Source organism: Neopelma chrysocephalum, unplaced genomic scaffold (genome assembly GCF_003984885.1).
Source record: "Neopelma chrysocephalum unplaced genomic scaffold, ASM398488v2 Primary Assembly neopelma1_180, whole genome shotgun sequence".
Classification (NCBI taxonomy): Eukaryota; Metazoa; Chordata; class Aves; order Passeriformes; family Pipridae; genus Neopelma; species Neopelma chrysocephalum.
Window position 1 is genome coordinate 1,096,041 of NW_020897842.1, and position 18,273 is coordinate 1,114,313.

Here is an 18,273-nt window from a genome sequence, read left to right on the forward strand (position 1 = left end):
GCAGGGATGCTGAGCAGGGATGCTGAGCAGGGATGCTGAGCAGGGATGCTGAGCAGGGATGCTGAGCAGGGATGCTGGGCAGGGATGCTGGGCAGGGATGCTGAGCAGGTCCTGCCACGGGCTCTGACAGCGCCTCTCAATCACTGGCTGATGCACCCGGGGTTCATCCAGCTGCTAAAGAGAGTCTGATCTAACTGGGCAACAAAGAGAGCAAAGGAAGAGCAGGTTTAGCAGGGAAACACCTTTGTCTGCTGTGAGGGATTTGTGTGTACCAGGCTGTACCTGCAGAGCTCCCAACACTGTCCTGGGCATTGGCCTCTCGCTGTAAAAGTTGGCAAGTGCACCTGGAATGCTCACGGGAATGCTGACACTGCTCCACTGACATGTCAATCACCTGTATGATGGTGGGAGATTCATGATGGTGAATTTGTATGTTTAGTGCTTTAATAAGTGCTGAAGAATATGAAGAACTGTATTGTTACACTGACTAACTTCCCTTGTTTATGGTGTGTTTCCTCAGTGATGAAAACATACTCGAGTGTCTTTGGATAAGTGTTGTATGGTAGGAAATTACCATAGAAATTGAAATATTCGGTGATCATTTGCCTGCATATAGTTAACTGCTATTCATGATAGTGCTCAATTCAATTGAAGGGTAAATCTCCTTTAGACTGAAAAAATATTCCGTATTATGGCCAGTGTTTATTTCCCAGCAGTTCCTAGAGGATGCATTTCCAGCTTGTAATTTAAATGCATATGTTTTGGGTGAAACTGAGAAACTCTTCAGCTTTCGGAATGAGATCCTTGTAGACAGAAGTAATTCCTTTTTTATTGCTCTGTCTTTTCAATATCTCTAATGTTTATGTAGATGTTGTAAGTAGCTACACGCTAGTAAGGGAACGATGGGAAATACAGAGATAAGTGTGGTTGGAAAATGTTATCTAAAAACATAACTGCCAAAAAAAAAAAGAGATGTGATGTTTTGCAAAGCTGGTGTTAGTGATTTTTTCCATTTTCAGTCCCTGTCCTATTTCTGGTTTAGTTCTCATGCTGATGGCAGGAATATGGCAGGAGACTCTCTGTGTGGATGATGATTTGTTCATGAGCTCCAGTGCCCAAGGGCAGAGAGTTGTGTTTTCTGCGAAGGACTTTTTATACGTGTCCCTCTGTATTTGTCTTGCAGGCCAAACCAGCTCTAGGTCTAAAAGGGCTGTTTCTCAGAAGTCCAAAGCAGGCCTCTCTGGACAGTCATGCTGCTGGGCAGCTGCACCGCAGACCTTCCTTTAGCAGCCACCTGCTGCGGCGCACGGCCAGCGCCCCCGCCAAGAGCCAGAAGAAGAACAAGAAGGGCTTCCCCGAGATCGCTTTGGACACCAAGGACACCGGCTCGGAAGGGGCCGGGGAGGACCGGGACGGGGACGCCGCCTCCCAGCCCCGCTTCGTGCAAGAGCCAGAAAGTGCTTCTCCATCCCCAGCTCCCCGGGACGGTGCCGGCGGGGAGGCGCCCGGCCAGGGGGGGAAAGGTAAGGCCCAAGGGTCTGGCAAGGGCCAGAGCCAGAGCTGTGCCCGGGCGGGAGCTGCCCTCAGCGAGCCCCTGCCCCGGGCGCGGCGGGTGCGGCCGCAGGAGCCCCCGGGCGAGAAGCAGAGCGTGTTCGCCCGCTGCGCCATCAACAGCTCGGGCAGGATCGGCGTGGCCACCAACTGCATGAGGTGCATGATCGGCTCCAGGGACAGCCCCGACCTGGAGGGCCCGTGGGCAGAGCCCCCCGCCAGGCCCGCTGCCCACGGGCAGTGTGGCAGTGCCGCTGCGGAGGAGAGGGTCGAGCTCAGGACCTGGGTGGTGAGAGCCCAGCCCAGGCCCCAGGCAGACCTGCAGTCCCCCGGCACTGCCGATGACCCCGCTGACAGCACCCAGCCTCTGGTGACCCCAGGGAAGAGGAGTGTTGACTCTAAGTGTCACGGAATAAAGGCTCACTCCCGGCAGCGCTGGCAGGGCCAGTCAGGTGGCAAGTACGGAAGCACTGTCAACCTGGTCGCAGCCAGCAATGGCTCGATATCCTCCAACTCCAGCAGTCTAGAAAGCCTTGGAAGCCCAGAATTCCCCAGGCACTGGTCTGAACCTTCTCGAAGGCAAGTGGGCACCCTACAGAGGGAAATGAACGCCTTGTTCGTTCAAAAGTTGGAGGAAATTCGAAGTAAATCCCCTATATTCTTTACTGGTAAGACCAGATTTTCTTCACCCTTCCCCACTGTAGATCACGTCGTCGTCTCAGCTTCTGCATTAGCATCTTTACTTAGAGGCTCCTCTATGTTGTTTTGCTGTCAAGAGCTCTTTTTTTTTTTTTAATTTTGGCAAAGACAGAAAAAAAAATCTGCATAAATATTTTTCTTTTATTTTTTGTAGACGTGTCTGGTCTAGATCAGTCCTTTCCATGCCTAGTGAACCATCTGCAGTAGTAACACTGTCAGTAGTCCATGAGTGTTTGGGTTGTCTGTTCAGGGTTTTTTGTTTCCTTGCTTTTCTTAGTGAATGTGGTATGATACTAAGTCAATTTTAAGATCCAAACCAGAGCATTGAGTGAGATTGAATATGGGAAACCCATCCCAGCAAACAATATTTCCATTGTCAGTCTTTGTGTTTCACTGGGGGATAACCACATCAGGAATGAGATCTAACATGTCCCTTCCTCAAAGAACTTGCAGAAGTACTGCCATGAATTCAGGGATTCCTGGATGGAATTCCCTGCTCTGGGTTATTCAGGAGATCCCATTTTATAAGCACAGCAGCCCATTCTGATCCTAGATGTGTAAATTCCCAGCATGCAAACATTTATGGATTCACTCAGTGCTCCATAGTTGCCCTGCCTGTGACCTGAGGGCACAGTTGCACAGCACAAAGCAGAGTGTGAGCTGATGTTCCCTGACATCAGCCGGGCTGGGCCACTCTTGGCATCTCCCATTGCAAAGCAAAATGTGTCCAGTTAGGGCAAAGCTGCTAAAACTGCCCCATTTGATAGTTATTTCAAGGCAGAAATAGGTCTGTGGTCACTGGGACTGTGTGTTTGTAAAGATGGAAAATGGAACAGAGGCTATCAAAATATGAATTTTAATAAGGAAAATGGCTTTTTTTTCCTCCTGATTTGGCAGGAAGGGGAGAGAAGGGAAGAGACTTTGACAGGAGTTTTCTGTTTCATAGAATTGTAAAGAGGAAGTAAAGAAATAGAGCTTTTGGCTGTGACTCTAAGAGCTTCTCTTCAAATCCCTCCCCCTTGTCCTTAATTGTCCAAGGAATTTGGACACTGATGGTTCCATTTTCAGGAACAGGGAAGTGACTTTGGTGCTTCTTAAGATGTAATTCTTCTCTTAGTAACAGATTCTGACTGCCCACCTCGAGTGGGCTTCTTTGAAAGCCCCATCCAGAAATTTAAAATATTTTATTTGTTTGATCAATTAAATCTGGTTGGGTGTCTACAATTTTTCTTCTGTTTTTTTTTTATACTTTTTTTTTTAGTGTATTTTTCCATTATCTGCTCTGAGCTTTTAGGAAAATACCAGGACAATGGGAGGGGAGATGTTTGCGGCTTCCCGTGACTTGCAGTTAATCCAAAGCAGCAGAGCTCTTTCTGTGCCTAAATTATTGGCATCAGGCTTTTCACAGGCTCTGAGTGGTGTGACATATGAAACCATTTCCCATTATCAGTGCCAGCTCCCCTGCCAGCCCCCCGAGCCACTAAACAAATATTGTGATATGCTTGAAATTTGATTAAATCCATCTGACTTCCCAAGCATGGAATCAGCAAACCCTTCAAATGGTGAAGTGGTGCCTTGGCCTGGGTGCTGCTGGTGCAGTGACAACCCCTCTGTTCACACAAACAGCTCCTTTCCCATCCTGCAGGGCCGTGCCTTGGGTCAGGAAACCAAGGAAACAGCCCCTGGAGCTGCACTTTGGAATCAACATTCTGCTGCTGGGAAGTGCCCCGAGGACAGGACAGGAAATTCTAATCTCTCCTTCTCCCTTTATGGCTCAGCATTCCACTTTCCAGGGTTTTACCTTCCAGGTGTGCCTCAATCTGTGCTGGATGGGGAAAAGGAGGCTCGTTAGTCTGATCAGCCCTGGGCTTTTCCTCACACTCCTCCAGATACTGGGAATCTGGGAATGTTGGATTTTGCTTATGGGCACGTGTTCCTTCTTCCCTTCTGACTCTTCCAACTGATGCCATACAGGCCATATAGGGAACAGTCTTTTCCTGTCACTGAGCTTCTGGTTGCTGTGCTGGGCTGGAAATCCTGGTGCTGAAGGAAAGGCAGGGATTTCCTGGGCATTTTTTGGTCGTGCAGGTGATTGTTTTTCCAAAGCAATAGGAGAGGGCTTTGTAGAAGAGGAGACCAGCTTCCTCTAAGCAACCTGCTCTAGTGGAAGGTGTCCTTGCCTGTGTCAGAGGGGCTGGTTTCTGAGGTCCCTTCCAAGCCAAACCATTTTGTGATTCCATGACTCCATTCCCCAGTCCAGTGGAGTGCATTTCTTCAACACTAACAAAAATTGTTTGTCTTCTTCTGAGAAAAAATAATGGACTTAATACTGTCCATTTATGGATTCCATTGAGTGCTCTGGTTGGTCAGAAATTCTTAGGATCCTACAAACGTGTGTGAATATTCCTGTGTGTCTCCTTTCCCTCCCTCAGCACTAATTTATCCTGTTATCTGCACCTGCCTTCCCTACATTAACTGGATTTTTCCTCTGTTCTGTCCTATTATTCGACATGCACACTCTCTCTCTCTAGTTAAGAACTGAAAGGACAAGCAAGTCAAAGGTAACTGTCTGCTGAGTGTCCCTGGTTCGAGCCCCTTGTTGCCTGTTTTCCTGGTTTGTGTTTGTTCCCTGCCCTGTGACTCCCTGCTCCCGTGTTCTTGAGGTGTTGTCTGGCTCCGTGGTGCTTTGTGAGCTCTGGAATGCATGGCTGCCCCGTGGTTTGGAGGTGTGGGAAGGGGTGTGTTTGGCATGGTTGCTTTGGCCCTTAGGGTACAGCCCATAAGTGTTGCAGGGGATGGAACATTTCCTCCAGGGAATTGGTGGCTGCAGTGATTCCTCAGGGCTGTACTGTCAGCCTGCTGCTCGTGAACCCTCTGTCTGCAGAGCTTTTGAAAAAGGAGTTGCCAAGGTTTTTTTTTAGGAGAACAAAGTCCGCTTAAATTTTTTGTTTTGTTTTTAAAAGTCCCATTGCCAACATTCCACTGTGTCATCCAGACTGTTTGTAATCTGCTCCACGAGTCCTGTGCTGCTTCTCTCCCGAGTAATTGGTCATTGGGGTCGTGTCTGGTGGTTGGGCACTGGTGTTCTGATTATTGTTCATGGGCTGGTTGGGATCTGATACAGTGACCTCTGTGAGAGCTGGAGGGAAGGGAAAGAGCCGTTGAAGTGGTGCTGGATAGTGGAGGAAGGAAACTTAGTTTACAAAAGGGGACACAGGGCACAAATTGCTGGGTACTGTTGTTGTTTGATAAGAAAACCAGAACAGTCATATGGTGCTGCTGTGCATGGGCTGAGATTCCTGAAACAACAGGGCTTTGGGCAGCTAAAACCGAATGAGCAGAGATTTTTGCTGCCTTTAGCCTGGCGTTTGAAGTCATAAATTATTTTCAGAATCATGATGAATATACACAATTAATGCCTTGAAAAAAAAATGATAACACAGAAAGAATAAACCTTAGCATGAACTGTGATTTGTGAGAGGTAATTAACCCTGTACCTCTGTTTCTTTCTTTTTCCTCTCTTTCCATGGCTCCCAAGCAGACGTCTGCCATTTCTCCATGCAGAGGTCAGTGACTTCTTTGTGCAGCCTAGAAACGATCACAGAGGAGCCAGTTCTTGCCAATGAAACCCGTCACTGCAGCCTTGTCTTCCCTCTGCCCGTTACTCCTTACAGTGACTCTGAAGAAGGGTCTGTGTCTGACCATTCCACCGAGGCTCGATCAGAAGGAAGCAGCACATCCAACCAGCCTCAGGAATCTTTACTCACTAGAGAACAAAGGACAAACCTGACTGCAGAAGACCAAGTGCAGATTGTCCCAAGAGCAGCTGACACAAGTTTAGTAGCCCAGGAAGATGAGAGGACTAGCGTGGCAGGACGTGTCTCAGAAGAAAGTGGCTGGACACGGGTGTGCAGTAAAGCTGAAGGTCGGTGTGGGTTGGCAGCACATCCCCAGGAAGCCAGGCTGGCAGGGGCAGCAGATCCCAGTGCTGGCCAACCTGCTGGAAACTGCCAGGAGCCAAACCACCAAGCAGGGCAGGTATTAACAGACAGAAAAAGCACCTCTGAGTCCAAAGGGCAACAACTGGGGGCAGCAGCTGTTCTACCACAGCAGAGCAATGGCACGAACAGCACACAGGCAGACACTGCCCAGAGGGGCCGGGCTGCACAGGCTCTGCCTGTCCCTGTCCCTCAGGTGAGCTCTTACATGACAGCAGGGAGGGCCAAGAAGGTGTCAGAGCCCTCGGGCCCGGCCCAGCCCGCGGGCAGCCCGTCCCCAGCAGCAGAGGTGTACTGCGATGCCACCCTCAACGACCGCATCTGGAGCAAGCTGGAGGGCAGCAGCCACCGCGACAGCCTGTCCTCGTCCTCCAGCATGTCCTCCAACGACACCGTCATCGACCTGTCCCTCCCCAACCTGGCCCGCAAGAGCCTCCCCGACCTCGGCCTCCGCCAGGACCCCCTGGAGCCCCTGGCCCTCAGGAGGGGGCTGCGCCCGCGCTCGGCCACCGCCTGCGGCAACGAGATGCCCATGGTGAGCAAGAGCAAGTCCAACCCCAACCTGAGGTCCGGGCAGCTGCCGGCAGATGAGCTGTGCCCCCGGCCGCTGGCCAGGAGCCCTCAGGACGCCTTCTCGTCCATCCCCAGAAGGCACACCTGGAGCAGGCTGTACATGGAGAGCCTCAGGCAGTCTTCTAACAAATCCAAAGCACGTGATACGGTTGGGAACAACCAGGCAAAATCCAAAAGCCTGGGAGACCTCACCTCCGATGACATAGTGAGCACTTTCGAGAGCAAGTACCGCAGCATCAGCAGGAGCTTCGTCACGCGCTCCATGCGGGAGCAGCGCCGCTCCTCGGGCCTGAGGCCCCCGGGCAGATCCCGGGACGAGCTGACGGAGCAGCTGAGGAAGCTGACGGCCTTCCAGCAGGAGAACGACATCACGTCCCCCATCAGCGTGGAGCCCGGCGAGTCGGAGGAGGAGGGGGAGAGCGTGGGGCTGCTGCGCCGCTCGTCCTCGCGCAGCCAGAGCCGCGTGCGCTACATCGCCAACAGGGCCCGGCAGGCCCAGGAGAGGCAGCGGCTGCAGGGGCTGGGGCAGCTCGGGGGGAGCCCCATCGAGGAGAGGGGCAACCCCGAGGGGGCCTGCAGCGTGGCCAGGGCTGTGTGCACGGACCTGGCTGCTCCCCCCGTGCTCCCGGCCCAGCCCAAGGCCCAGCCCGACTGCGGCGCGGACACCGAGGTGTTCTTCATGCTCAAACTGTGACCCGGGGGCACCCAGCAAGGCAATGTTTACACTCCTGTCACAGCAAAACACAGCCCCGAGGGGCACAGAGCAGCCTCCCGTGGCCCAGTGCTTCCTGGCCTTCCCTCGCCTCCAAGGGTGCTTAATATCAGGACTCCAAAAGAATAGATGAGTATTCTTTTTTAATTACACCTTTGCCAGCCTCCAGTTTGGCCTCCTTTGTATGTGACCACTTCTTGCATCTGCAGTTTGCTCTGTGCAAATCTCCTGGTCTTTACTAATTTCAGTAATTCTTACAGTAGCTCGATGTGATGCTAACAACAGCTAAGGTAAATTTTGGTCTTACAAACTGCGAATCCATGAAAGGAGGCTGGACTTCAAATCACGTTCCCTGTTCTATTTTCTGGAAGAGTTTGAGGCCTCTGAGGGTGTCTTCTCTGGAAAATAGTCAGAATTGCAGTGGAATTAATAATGTAGTAGATAAAGTCCGTCTTCCATCATGGACCTGCTTATTTCAGTGAAAATCCATATTTTCTCTTTGAAGAAGAGCTCTCTTGTTCCAAAGCAATGCTTTTATAAACCCAGCTTGTTTATAAATATAAATATATATATATATATATAGATCTGTATGTCTGCACATGTGTGGGCACATGCACACCCTGAACCTGAACTGTGGCTGGTCCTTGTCCCAAGGCATCATCTGAGGGAATGAGACAGGAGAGAGAAGGGAATGGGGAAAACCAGGCAGGAAATGCCTTCTGCCTGGACTTCAGGAATGGCTGAGGAGCATGCTGGTCTCCTCTTGGAACAGCACTGTCCCTTCTGATGGTATTTTACCAATGCTGCTGTACATAGCACTTTTGGGATGAATTTTACTATTTCTGTATTGCACTGCCATGCAAAATTTTCAATGATATGTTTAAAAAAAGAGAGATATTTAATTTTTTTAGATGGACATATTTAGAATTAAATAACAGCCTAAACAGAGTAATAATTTTCCCTCCCCACTTTTTTTTACTTCTTATTTTTAATGTTGTCGTGTCCCTCCCCAATTATGATGTCATTTATTATAGATGTACATTTTATCAGTAATGGAGAGCAATGTTTACTGAGATGCATTTAAAGAGAAACAGAGGTTTAATTTTATTTCAGGCTGCATAGAGTCCCTATTATTGAGAGGATATTTTGCCTTTGTAATGATTCTTTTGCGTATATTGCAAAATCTAAAGATTTGTTTGTAAAACCACCCTTACACTACTAAAATAAACATATTTAACCTTCCAGCTGTTGACTCTTTTAGCTGTAACAAAACACTGCGGTTTGTGATACACAAACACGGTTAATTTTACCTGCTTTGTTTGCAAACTTCCTTTGTGGCTGACATTTCATTTTCCTCTTTTTCAGAGCAGTAGCCAGTTCAGACCCAGCTCAGGTTTTCTCAGGTCCAGCAGAACACGTGCAGGTCTTGGCAGGGACTGACCTCCTGTTGTGTGAGCCTGGCTGGGAGGAGGGAAATTCCAGGGGAGCTCTGTAATTAGCAGCCAAACAGAGAGGATCCAAGGAGCCAAAGGATTCTCTCACAGCTGTGCCAGTAGCACTGGTGGCCCCGTTGCATCACTGAGGAGCTTTGAAGTCTGGGTGGAAATGCTGCAGCCAAGTTTTGCTCTTCACTTGTCTCACTCAGAGCTCACTTCTGTTCCTGTTGCAGCAACGTGCACAGTGCTGGCTGTGCCTCAGCTCACACTCCCCCTGGAAGGGCTGTACTTCCCTGGGGGCTAAGAGGGGTTCTTGGCTCTAATTTTAGTATCACTTGGCACTTCCAGCATTTAAACCCTGAGATATCACAGAGTAGGGTGACTGTACCTAGTGGTGTCATATTGATGTGAAAGAGGGCTGGAGGGGTTTAATTCTCTGACTAAACCTTTTCAGATGGTCTTCAGTATGTTTTGCTTAAAACTGTTCCCTCAGTTTTCCACCCTGGCTCAGATCTTCACTGCTTGTCTGCAGGGTTTAGATGAGAGGCCCTTGAAGTCTGTGCAGCACAGGTTTGGAAAGGTGCCCTGAGGTGACCCCACAGTGTCACTGCAGTCCCTGAAGGGGAGGAGGTACATGTGCAGCAGAATGTGTGATCTGCCCAGACGAGCCTCTCACTGTGTCTGAACACAAAGCAAACCTCATTAACATTCTCCAGACGGAAAGTCACTCATGTAAAACTTCAGCTTTGGGCTGAAAAGCTGCAGGGAGTTGCTGCTTTTTTTAATTTTAATGCTTTTTTAACTTTAATGTCGAGTACACACAGCTCACCAGCTTCAGGAAGATCATGTTCCAAAGGCCCAGGTGCCCCCTCAGCCCGGGCTGGTCCTGCAGAAGCCACTCCTCCCCTCCCAGCTATTTAAACCAGCACGGGATGCCTGGGATCTGAGCTTGTCCTGTGCCCTGGCATCGAGCTGCTGCTGCCCAAAGCCAGACAGACGGACCAGGAGAGGCCACAGGAGCTGCTGTAAGTGAGAAACTGCCTCCAGTTTGTGCTCTGGGTCACCTGGGAGGGTCAGACTGGGTGCCCTGGGCTCCTTCCCGGCTGTGCCTGCTGCCTTCCCCCAGTGCTGCTCTCAGGGACTGACAGGGACCTTTTGGGTGCATTTTGAAAGGCTGAAAACCTGAGGAGTGAGGGCTGACCCCAGCAAAGTGACTTCTAAAATCCCTTGGTTTTGCTGTAAAGCGGGAGAGAGCTCTGTGCCTGCTCAGGTGGGTGTAGGGGATGTGCAGTGGTTAATTCAAGCACTGTGGAAGGAGCTCTTTACACCCTGGGAGCAAATTAACCCCCTCTGCCCTCCCGCTTTTCTCCCCAACCGATTCTTGTTGTTAAATGGTTCTGGTACTAAATTAGAACTGGAGATGTGTATTAGCCTGTGCAAAAAAGTCTTTTTTTCAGGTTTACACTGCGCTTGTTCTTTTAGCTAGTTCAGCAGCCAGTGTGTTAACAGCTCTTTCTTTTCAAGGTGGTGCCAGCAATGTATCACCAGGTCTGATTTAAGTTCTGTTTTTTGAAGGAGGCCACTTGAAAGAAAGATGATCTTGGAGCATGTATCAAATTGTAAGGAAAAAGGAGCAATAATTTAGGTGAAATCTCCCAGGAGAAGTGCAGTTCCTCCCTGCCTGGAGATGCTGCTGCATTTCCTTTCCCTGCCTGGGTGGGTGATGAACCTGCTCAGTTTTTGTGCTGCCACCACTTTTTAGAAGATGTTGGCTGATCCACAGCTCCTTTGCTCTGGTCCTTTCACAAGGATCGAAATATTCCCACCTGGAAGGTTTGTTTTTTTTTTACAGCAATAACAAAATCAGCACTGAAATTTAACCCAGAAAAAAAAAATCTTCTGTGTAGGTTTTATTAATTTCTCTTATTAGGTGAAAAATATAGAGAAAATGAGTGAGGGAAAGTACTGAGCTGTAGTGGCAACAGTTTTCACAGGAGTGCAGGTTTGGGGATATTTCCTAAAATCTAATGAGGTGAGATAACTGCAGCCAGTGTTTCTGAGCATCAGGCAGAAGCAAGTAATACCACATGTAGGATTTTTTTTCTTTATACTCTCATATATGGTAAGTTTTCTTGGGCACTTTTAATCTGACAACAAATACAATCAAGAATATTGAAGCATTTTGAGGCTTAGTACAACCTGGCATTGGTTGGTTTTGCCCACTCTGCTGCTGATTTACAATGTACAGTTATTTGAAGCCCTGCAGAAAGTTTGTTGCAGAATTTGAGATTTTAAAAAAGTTAATAGAAGGGCCTGGTTTCACCCAGAGATGAGGAACTGCAGGACCAGCTTTAACTGCTTGCCTTTCACCCCCAGCAGGAAGGTTCCTGTAGGCAGGAGGAATTTCTGCTCCGATGGACAAAGGTCTCCCCTTCACCATCCGTGTGGTCACAGCCCTGCTGCTCCTGAGGGAATCGAGCCAGGCAGGTGAGGAAGGTGATCCAGAAGGGTTGGCTGCACCCACAGCTGGTTTGGTTCTTCTTTAGAGCGTTAATTCTTCCAGTCTTTAACTCCCTGTGCTTGCAGGATTCTGTCCTGATCTAAAAGTTTGCTTTATTAGTTATTGTGAGATCCCCAGGGCTCACCCTGTGCCAGCCCCTGACTGGGACTTACCCCCTTGTGAGTGCTGCTGCCAATGTCCTGCTGCTGAGCATCAGAGGGCAGAGACAGGGGGATGAAAAGGCCAGGAAAGGGTGGTTGGGTGTCCCTGAACACCGTCACTGTGGGTGAACTGCACTCCTGGGAGTCGCCTGTCCCTCGAGCTGCAGCAGGATGAGCTGAGGATGGGGAGGAAATCGAGGTGAGGGGCCAGTTCTGAGCAGTCCCACAGCCTTTTCCCAGGAGTGCAGCAGGATAAATCTCCCCCTGGAAGGCTGGGCATGCCCAGGGTACAAAAGGCAGAGCTCTGCAGCCACAGTCATTTCCTGCAGCCAGGAATGGAGGGATGAGCTCCTCTCCTTGTGCTTCTGTCCCCCTCCCAGCGAGGCCTCGGCTGTGGGAGGTGTCCCTGCCATGAGCTCGGGGTTGGTGCTGCAGTTTGGTCCCTCCTGGGCCTTTCAGGAGGTCTCACAAAGGGGCTTTGAGCTGCTGCACCCCTGGGGGAGCTGCAGCCCTCAGAACACACTGTCTTCTTCCAAGAAACCCCACGGGTCTTCCAAAAGGGGGCTCAGAAAGCTGTTACTGGCTTTAATAAGTTTCTAAAGGGAGACAAGAGAACTCCTTTGTGAAGATGTCCAGCTCCCATGGAGAACTGTGGTGGAGAGGGGAAAAACAGGTTTTGTTTTGCAATAATGTAGAGTTCAGCACGAGGCCAGAAAACGCAAACCCAAAGGAGGAATAGTAAATACATAATGAATGAATATGCTGTTATATTTAATGAAAAACTCACAGCTTCTGCTTGAAAGAGTGAAAACACCCTACTTTTTTTTTTTTTTTTTTTTTATCTTGAGGGCTTTTTGGCTTTCTGGCTTTCTTTGATTCCGAGGAGCAATGCTAAGCATATTCCAGAAAAATCATCCTGGGCAATAAATGAGCCATATATTGACTAAATTGTGGTTTTAATTGGGCATCTCAGATGCAGAACCTGCCACTAGTAGGGGAAGGGAGGAGTAAGAAAGCCCAGTGTCTTGGAACTGGATGATGAGGAGCTTCTGACTGTTCATGGGGCTTTTCCTCAGGGGATGGACACGGCTTGGCAGGAATGGGGGGAATCAGCTGTGTGAGGAAGCAGCAGAGCTGGTGTTTCCCCTCCTCAGGGAGGGCAATAGAAAAACAAATGGACTGTGCAGGACCCATTCCCCGGGGGTGGGTGACAATCAGAGCCTCCTCCAGCCCCACTCGGGCTGTTCTGTCTCTGCTTCCCTTTGTGCTGTGGAGGAGGAATCAAACTCAGGAGTCTGTGAGTCAAGGGTGAATGTTCTCTTTATTGAAGTGCACTATGAAATGGGGGTGTGAAATGTCACTTTCTGTAAATAAAAGCCTGGCAAGAATCTGATTTTGTTGTGGTGTTTTTCCAGGAGCTGGGAGGAATGATGATGCTGTGAGTAAGGTATGTGTAAGTTCGTTGGTGCAGAGCTACTAATGAAGGTGTAGGTGCCAAAGGTCTTAATTCAGAAATAGATGTGGTCATGTTTTAAATACACTGTTCATGGATGGCTGTGTGTCTATGCTTTTTTTTTGTATCTTGAGCTCAGTGTTCCCACAGAAGTGAATCCATGTTTCCTCGCCTCCTGTTCTCAGGTTTCCTACTGTTCTGTGTCTCCTGGAATTGCTCTCTAATGAGACCCTAATTGGCTGCTTACTCTTTTGTCTGCAACGGTGAATTGATCTCTTGGGAAGGCTCTACCACTATCTGAAGAATTGTGACAACATTTAAAGTGATTTTTATTTGGACCAGGCACTAAAGTGCAAGGCCTGTGACTTGTTGCTGCCAGGGAGCAGCGGTGTGAGGTCACTGCAGGTTCAGAGCTGGCTGAACTCACACACCCCTGACACCCCCAGGCTGTCAATCAAGCTCCAGCCTGGTGGGGCCACGTCTGGGCTTTTGAAATCCAACTGTTCCTTCCTTTTTTTTGATTTGCAGGGCGTTGACTCAAGGGGACAAGTTGAGGGGCTTCCCACCCTGACCGTCACCACGATCCTGGTAAGGCAGTGACACACAGGCAGGGGCAGAGCTGGGATTGCACTGGCACCTTTTTTTCCCCACCCATATATTTACAGGTGGTTTTTTGGGCTGGCTTTGACACTTATGTCCCTGTGTGGGGGTGTTTTGTGGCTGGGGGGGTGTTTTGTGGCTGTGAGGGTGTGTTTTGTGGCCGTGGGGGTGTTGCAGCTCTGTGTGTCCCCCTGCACAGGAGGATCCCTACGTGATGGTGCGGGGGGCAGAGCTGGAGGGGTACTGCATGGACCTGCTGGGGGCCCTGGCGGGGATGCTGCGCTTCCAGTACCGTGTGAAGGTGGTGGGGGACGGGCAGTACGGGGCCGTGTCCGCCGGCGGCAACTGGACCGGGATGATCGGGGAGATCCTCAGGAAGGTAACGTCCCCTCTGGGCTCCTGACCAGCTGCAGCTCTTGGGCTTTGTCAGTTTGCTCAGAGTTACCCTGCCCATGGTACAGGACTAATGGCCAGCCAGGCTTGGAGCTGGGTTTGGCCCAAAACACAGATATGGCAAAACTGAGGCACAAGGAGACAGTGGCCAGGGCAGGAAATGGTTGTTGCACCAGGGCACTCCCAGGGCAGTGCTTGTCCACCTCAGGGGCTGCCTGGCTGTCCCTGCACTCTGAGATCTCAGGCATCTTGGCAAAACTTACCTTGGACTGGGTCCCAGGGTGAGACTTGTCCCTTGCAGGATGGCAATAATGCCTCAGGCTCTTCCAGGAAGGAAGAGTTACCCTGTGAGTTACCCCTTGAGGTGCCATTCCCTGTGGCTGATGTTCTGTTATCTGTGGGTGGCCCTTCAGTTAAACCTCTGTGCCCCGGGAAGCAGCTGTTTGAGGGACAGAGCTGCTCACGGGGCTGGAGGGTTGATCCTCTCCTCTCTCCTCCTGCAGGAAGCCGACATTGCAGTGGCCCCACTGACAGTCACCTCGGCCAGGGAAGAGGTGGTTTCCTTCACCACCCCCTTCCTGCAGACTGGCATTGGAATCCTGCTGCGGAAGGACACAGTCTCTCAGGAGATGTCCTTCTTCCACTTCCTGTCTCCTTTCAGCAAGGAGACCTGGACAGGCCTTTTATTTGCTTACCTGCTGACGTGCTGCTGCCTCTTTCTTGTCGCCAGGTATAAATTAATTGTTTCACAGAGTTTGTTCAAGTCAGGGGCTTTCTCAGCTATCAAGAGATTAGTTTTTAAGGAAATACCAGGAGGCATTTTGCTTTGAGGAACCTTTGTATGGGTATAGTACCAGGGCTCACAAAGCTTGAGTCCTGTCAGATTAAGCCAGCATTAGGAGCAGGATCTCCCCAGGAGGAACACCGGATCCCTTGATGTGGATTATTTATATTTTTTCCCCATGAATGTCTGGGTTTATCCTGTCATTTTCCCCCAGACTGAGCCCCTGTGAATGGAATGAGCCAAAGAATGAAGAGAACCACTTTACCTTCCTGAACAGCCTCTGGTTTGGAGCAGGAGCACTCGCCCTGCAAGGTGAGCTGGGAGGGTGAAGCAGCTCTGGGTGCCTCTCCCTCCACACGTCCCCTCCCCGTGATTCCTGTCTCCCTGTGGTGCAGGAGTGACCCCCCGGCCCCAGGCGCTCTCGGTGCGGGTTGTGGCCGTGGTGTGGTGGCTCTTCACCCTGGCCCTGCTCGCCGCCTACATCGCCAACTTCACCGCCCTGCTGAGCTCGGGCAGCGAGCAGCTCCCCATCCAGACCTTCGAGGACCTCGTGAAGCAAAGGAACCTGGAGTTTGGGACTCTGGAGGGCTCCTCTACCTTCTACTTCTTCAAGGTGCAGAGAATCTCCTCGTGCACACACGCAGGGGCTGAGCTGCCCAGCTCGTGCCTTAGAACACCCTCATCACTCTATGTTTTCCTGGAATACTTCCAATAATAGGATTGTTGTTCTGTTCGTCTCTCCTTCCCCCTCTTCTCACAGAAAAGCAGGCAGAGAGCTCTATTTTTGTTGTGTGTTCTCCTTTAGAAAGCACCTCTGCCCTTCAGGGGCCTTCCCCATGTGCTCTGACCAGGAAGTGCTGCCTGAGACACCCGTGCCTCTGTAATGCTGTGTCAGGGACAATCTGTGCTCACCAGAGATCACAGGGGGCTCAAGGGGCAGTGCTTTAAGTGCTCTTGTTCTCCAGATCGTTTTACAACCCCTGCACATTCGTGCACTTTTTTGGGTGGTTGTTTCCCACCTTGGTTTGACACCTGGACTTTTGGGCTGCAGAACTCCAAGAACCCCATCCACCAGATGATCTACGAGTACATGGAGAAGAGGAGGGAGCACGTGCTGGTCAAGACCTACCAGGAGGCCGTTCAGCGGGTGATGGACTCGAACTACGCCTTCATCGGGGAGTCCATCTCGCAGGACCTGGCGGCCGCCCGGCACTGCAACCTCATCCGGGCCCCCGAGGTCATCGGGGCGCGGGGCTTCGGCATCGCCACCACCCAGGGTGAGTCCTGTGCCCCACACCCCCTGCCAGCGGGGTCAGGCTCTGCAGGCCCACACAGGCAGAGCAGAAGGCCTGGGGTAGCCAAGGGGATGGACAGACAGAACCACGGCCGGGTCACCGGCAGGGAATTCTCACTGGCACCCAGTGACTCTTCCTCTGAACTGTAATAAGCAAATGCTCCCCTCTCCCTGGGGTGTCCTGGGTTCCTGTGGGTGTTTGCTTCTGCCTTGGTCCCAGGTGTGCCAGGCTTCGCTGCAGGGAGCAGTGGACAGGTTGCTCCTGTGGGGCCCAACTGCTGGTACTTCCCAAAGTTCCCACACTCTGTGGCAGGACAGGGTGGTTGGTGTTGTGTTCAGTGAACACCTGAACGTGGGTTGGCCCCGCTGGTGGTGGAGCAGCGTCACCAAGAGGGTGACAGTGGCCGGGATCTCCCCCATCCCTCTCTCCCTCTCCCTTTCCAGCCTCCCCCTGGACCAAGCCCCTGTCCATCGCCGTGCTCAAGCTGCGGGAGCTGGGGGACCTGGACTACCTGCGGAACAAGTGGTGGGAGAGCAGCTGCCTGCGGCAGAGCCGGGACCGCTGGAGCCCCCTGGAGCCGCCGGCGCTGGGGGGGCTGTTCCTGGCCCTGGGTGTGGGTCTGGCCCTCGGTGTCCTGGCGGCCCTGGCCGAGCTCTCCAACAGCAGCCGCCTCACGGCCGGGCACGCCAAGGTGGGTGTGCCTGTCCTGCCAAGCCTGCCCCTCCATCTGCCCCTGCTCTTCCTGAGAGGGGAAGCAAGCCATGCTGTGTGTTTATCCCTTAAAGCACCAACGTTTCATAGCTGGGGCTCTGGGATGGTTTCGTAGCCTGAACAGGACAACAATTATAAAACAGCCCCCCACATCCCCCCAAAAATTGAGTAGAAACATTACCTGCAGTCCCAAGGCAGCCAAACTCATTCCGATGTGCTGGGGGTTACAGAGGACAGCAATGATCAGTAACAAGTTTATTCTCAGTTATGGCTGTTCTTAAGTCATTTGACAAGCAGGAAAAGACACATAATGGAGCTGCACCAGTGTCTGAGTGTGCCCCTTGCTGCTCCTGTTCCCAATCCATCCCCAGGGCTGGGCTGTGCACATGGAAAAGGGGGATCCTGTGACAGAGAACGATCCACCCACCCCCTTCTCCCCTCCCTTCTGTCTTTCAGAAATCTTGTTGCTCTGTTTTCATAGAAGAGATCTGCACCCGTCTACGTATAAAGGAAAAGGCCAGACCCAGCCAGGAGACGTCAGGAAAGGCAAATGCTTAGGAATGTTTTGCTGAAGGGATGGGCCTTTGTTAGGGTTGTACCATGTTCATGTCCTAGGAGCTGTGTCAGTGTAGAAAGATGTTTTTCTGCTAGTCTAGAGTAGTGGTTTTCTAATTACACACAGAGCACTTCTGCAGTGGTGGTGCAGCTGGACACAGAAGGAAATCAAGTGGCTTGGAAGAATTTTAAATTGACAGGGGACAGAGTGGAACTGTGACAAACAAGGGAGTGAATGGCCTGGTAGAACAGAGCTGAGCTGGCCAGTGGTGGATCCATGTCTAGGTTAGGAGTTTACCCTGTAAGTCCATAAATGCCTGTAGGAGTAAGTGACTGGGGACAGGTTAATGGGAAGCCTCTGCTACTAATTAGTGTGTGAGGTGCAACCTGGGAACATTAAAGCTCTTGTCCAACTGTTGTGATCAGGAACAACAGCTTAAGCATTTCAGCTATAAATAGCCTGTGTTCCCTCTCTGAGCAGGAGATGCTGGTTGTTGGGAAGGTCATTCCTGCATCAGAGCTGACAGTGCTGCTGTGTAACCCCAAACAGGCCTTCCCTGCATCCCAACCCCAGGAAGGGGAGCCCCTGCCACTAAGGAACCACTGGAGTTAAGGAATTCCAGACGTGGGCTTGTCCTTTGTCCCTTCCCAGCACAGGATAAGGGTCCCTGTCTGGTGACAATATTTTGTTTTAGCTAACAAGGTATTGAGGATGAGGGTTGACAGTGGAAATCCAACAAGACTAGAGCAGGGAGAGCAAGGGGGGCTGGGAGTTCTAAGTGCTGGGAGATCAGGGCTGGTCATTATCTCAGCCCACGACAGCTCCAGCTCAGACACAGCCTGAGCAACATC

General features: G+C 51.0%; 2 protein-coding genes across 8 annotated transcripts in view; both read left to right on the forward strand.

Moving 5' to 3' along the window:
* PLCH2 (phospholipase C eta 2) overlaps window positions 1–8,775 on the forward strand; it is a 71,949-nt gene extending 63,174 nt beyond the window's left edge. Inside the window, exons 22-23 of the mRNA XM_027702147.1 lie at window positions 1,184–2,219; window positions 5,792–8,775. Coding sequence (XP_027557948.1) covers window positions 1,184–2,219; window positions 5,792–7,515 — 2,760 coding nt within the window. The 3' untranslated portion in view covers window positions 7,516–8,775. The remainder of the gene's footprint in view (window positions 1–1,183; window positions 2,220–5,791) is intronic.
* A 989-nt stretch (window positions 8,776–9,764) lies between these two features.
* LOC113976722 (probable glutamate receptor) lies at window positions 9,765–18,176 on the forward strand. Of its 7 annotated transcripts, none has more exons than XM_027702164.1 (11): window positions 9,765–9,998; window positions 11,349–11,456; window positions 13,046–13,068; window positions 13,612–13,671; window positions 13,883–14,062; window positions 14,580–14,806; window positions 15,075–15,172; window positions 15,256–15,473; window positions 15,912–16,137; window positions 16,599–16,846; window positions 17,323–18,176. In XM_027702164.1, exons 2-11 carry the CDS (start codon window positions 11,384–11,386, stop codon window positions 17,422–17,424), a joined length of 1,455 nt encoding a protein of 484 aa, XP_027557965.1. In that variant the 5' UTR covers window positions 9,765–9,998; window positions 11,349–11,383; the 3' UTR covers window positions 17,425–18,176. The 7 variants fall into 7 exon arrangements, with proteins under 7 accessions (XP_027557965.1, XP_027557964.1, XP_027557963.1 ...); XM_027702163.1 differs by having other exon boundaries at window positions 9,768–9,994; window positions 11,346–11,456; window positions 13,046–13,077; XM_027702162.1 differs by having other exon boundaries at window positions 9,768–9,994; window positions 13,046–13,077.
* The last annotated feature ends 97 nt before the right edge of the window (window positions 18,177–18,273 follow it).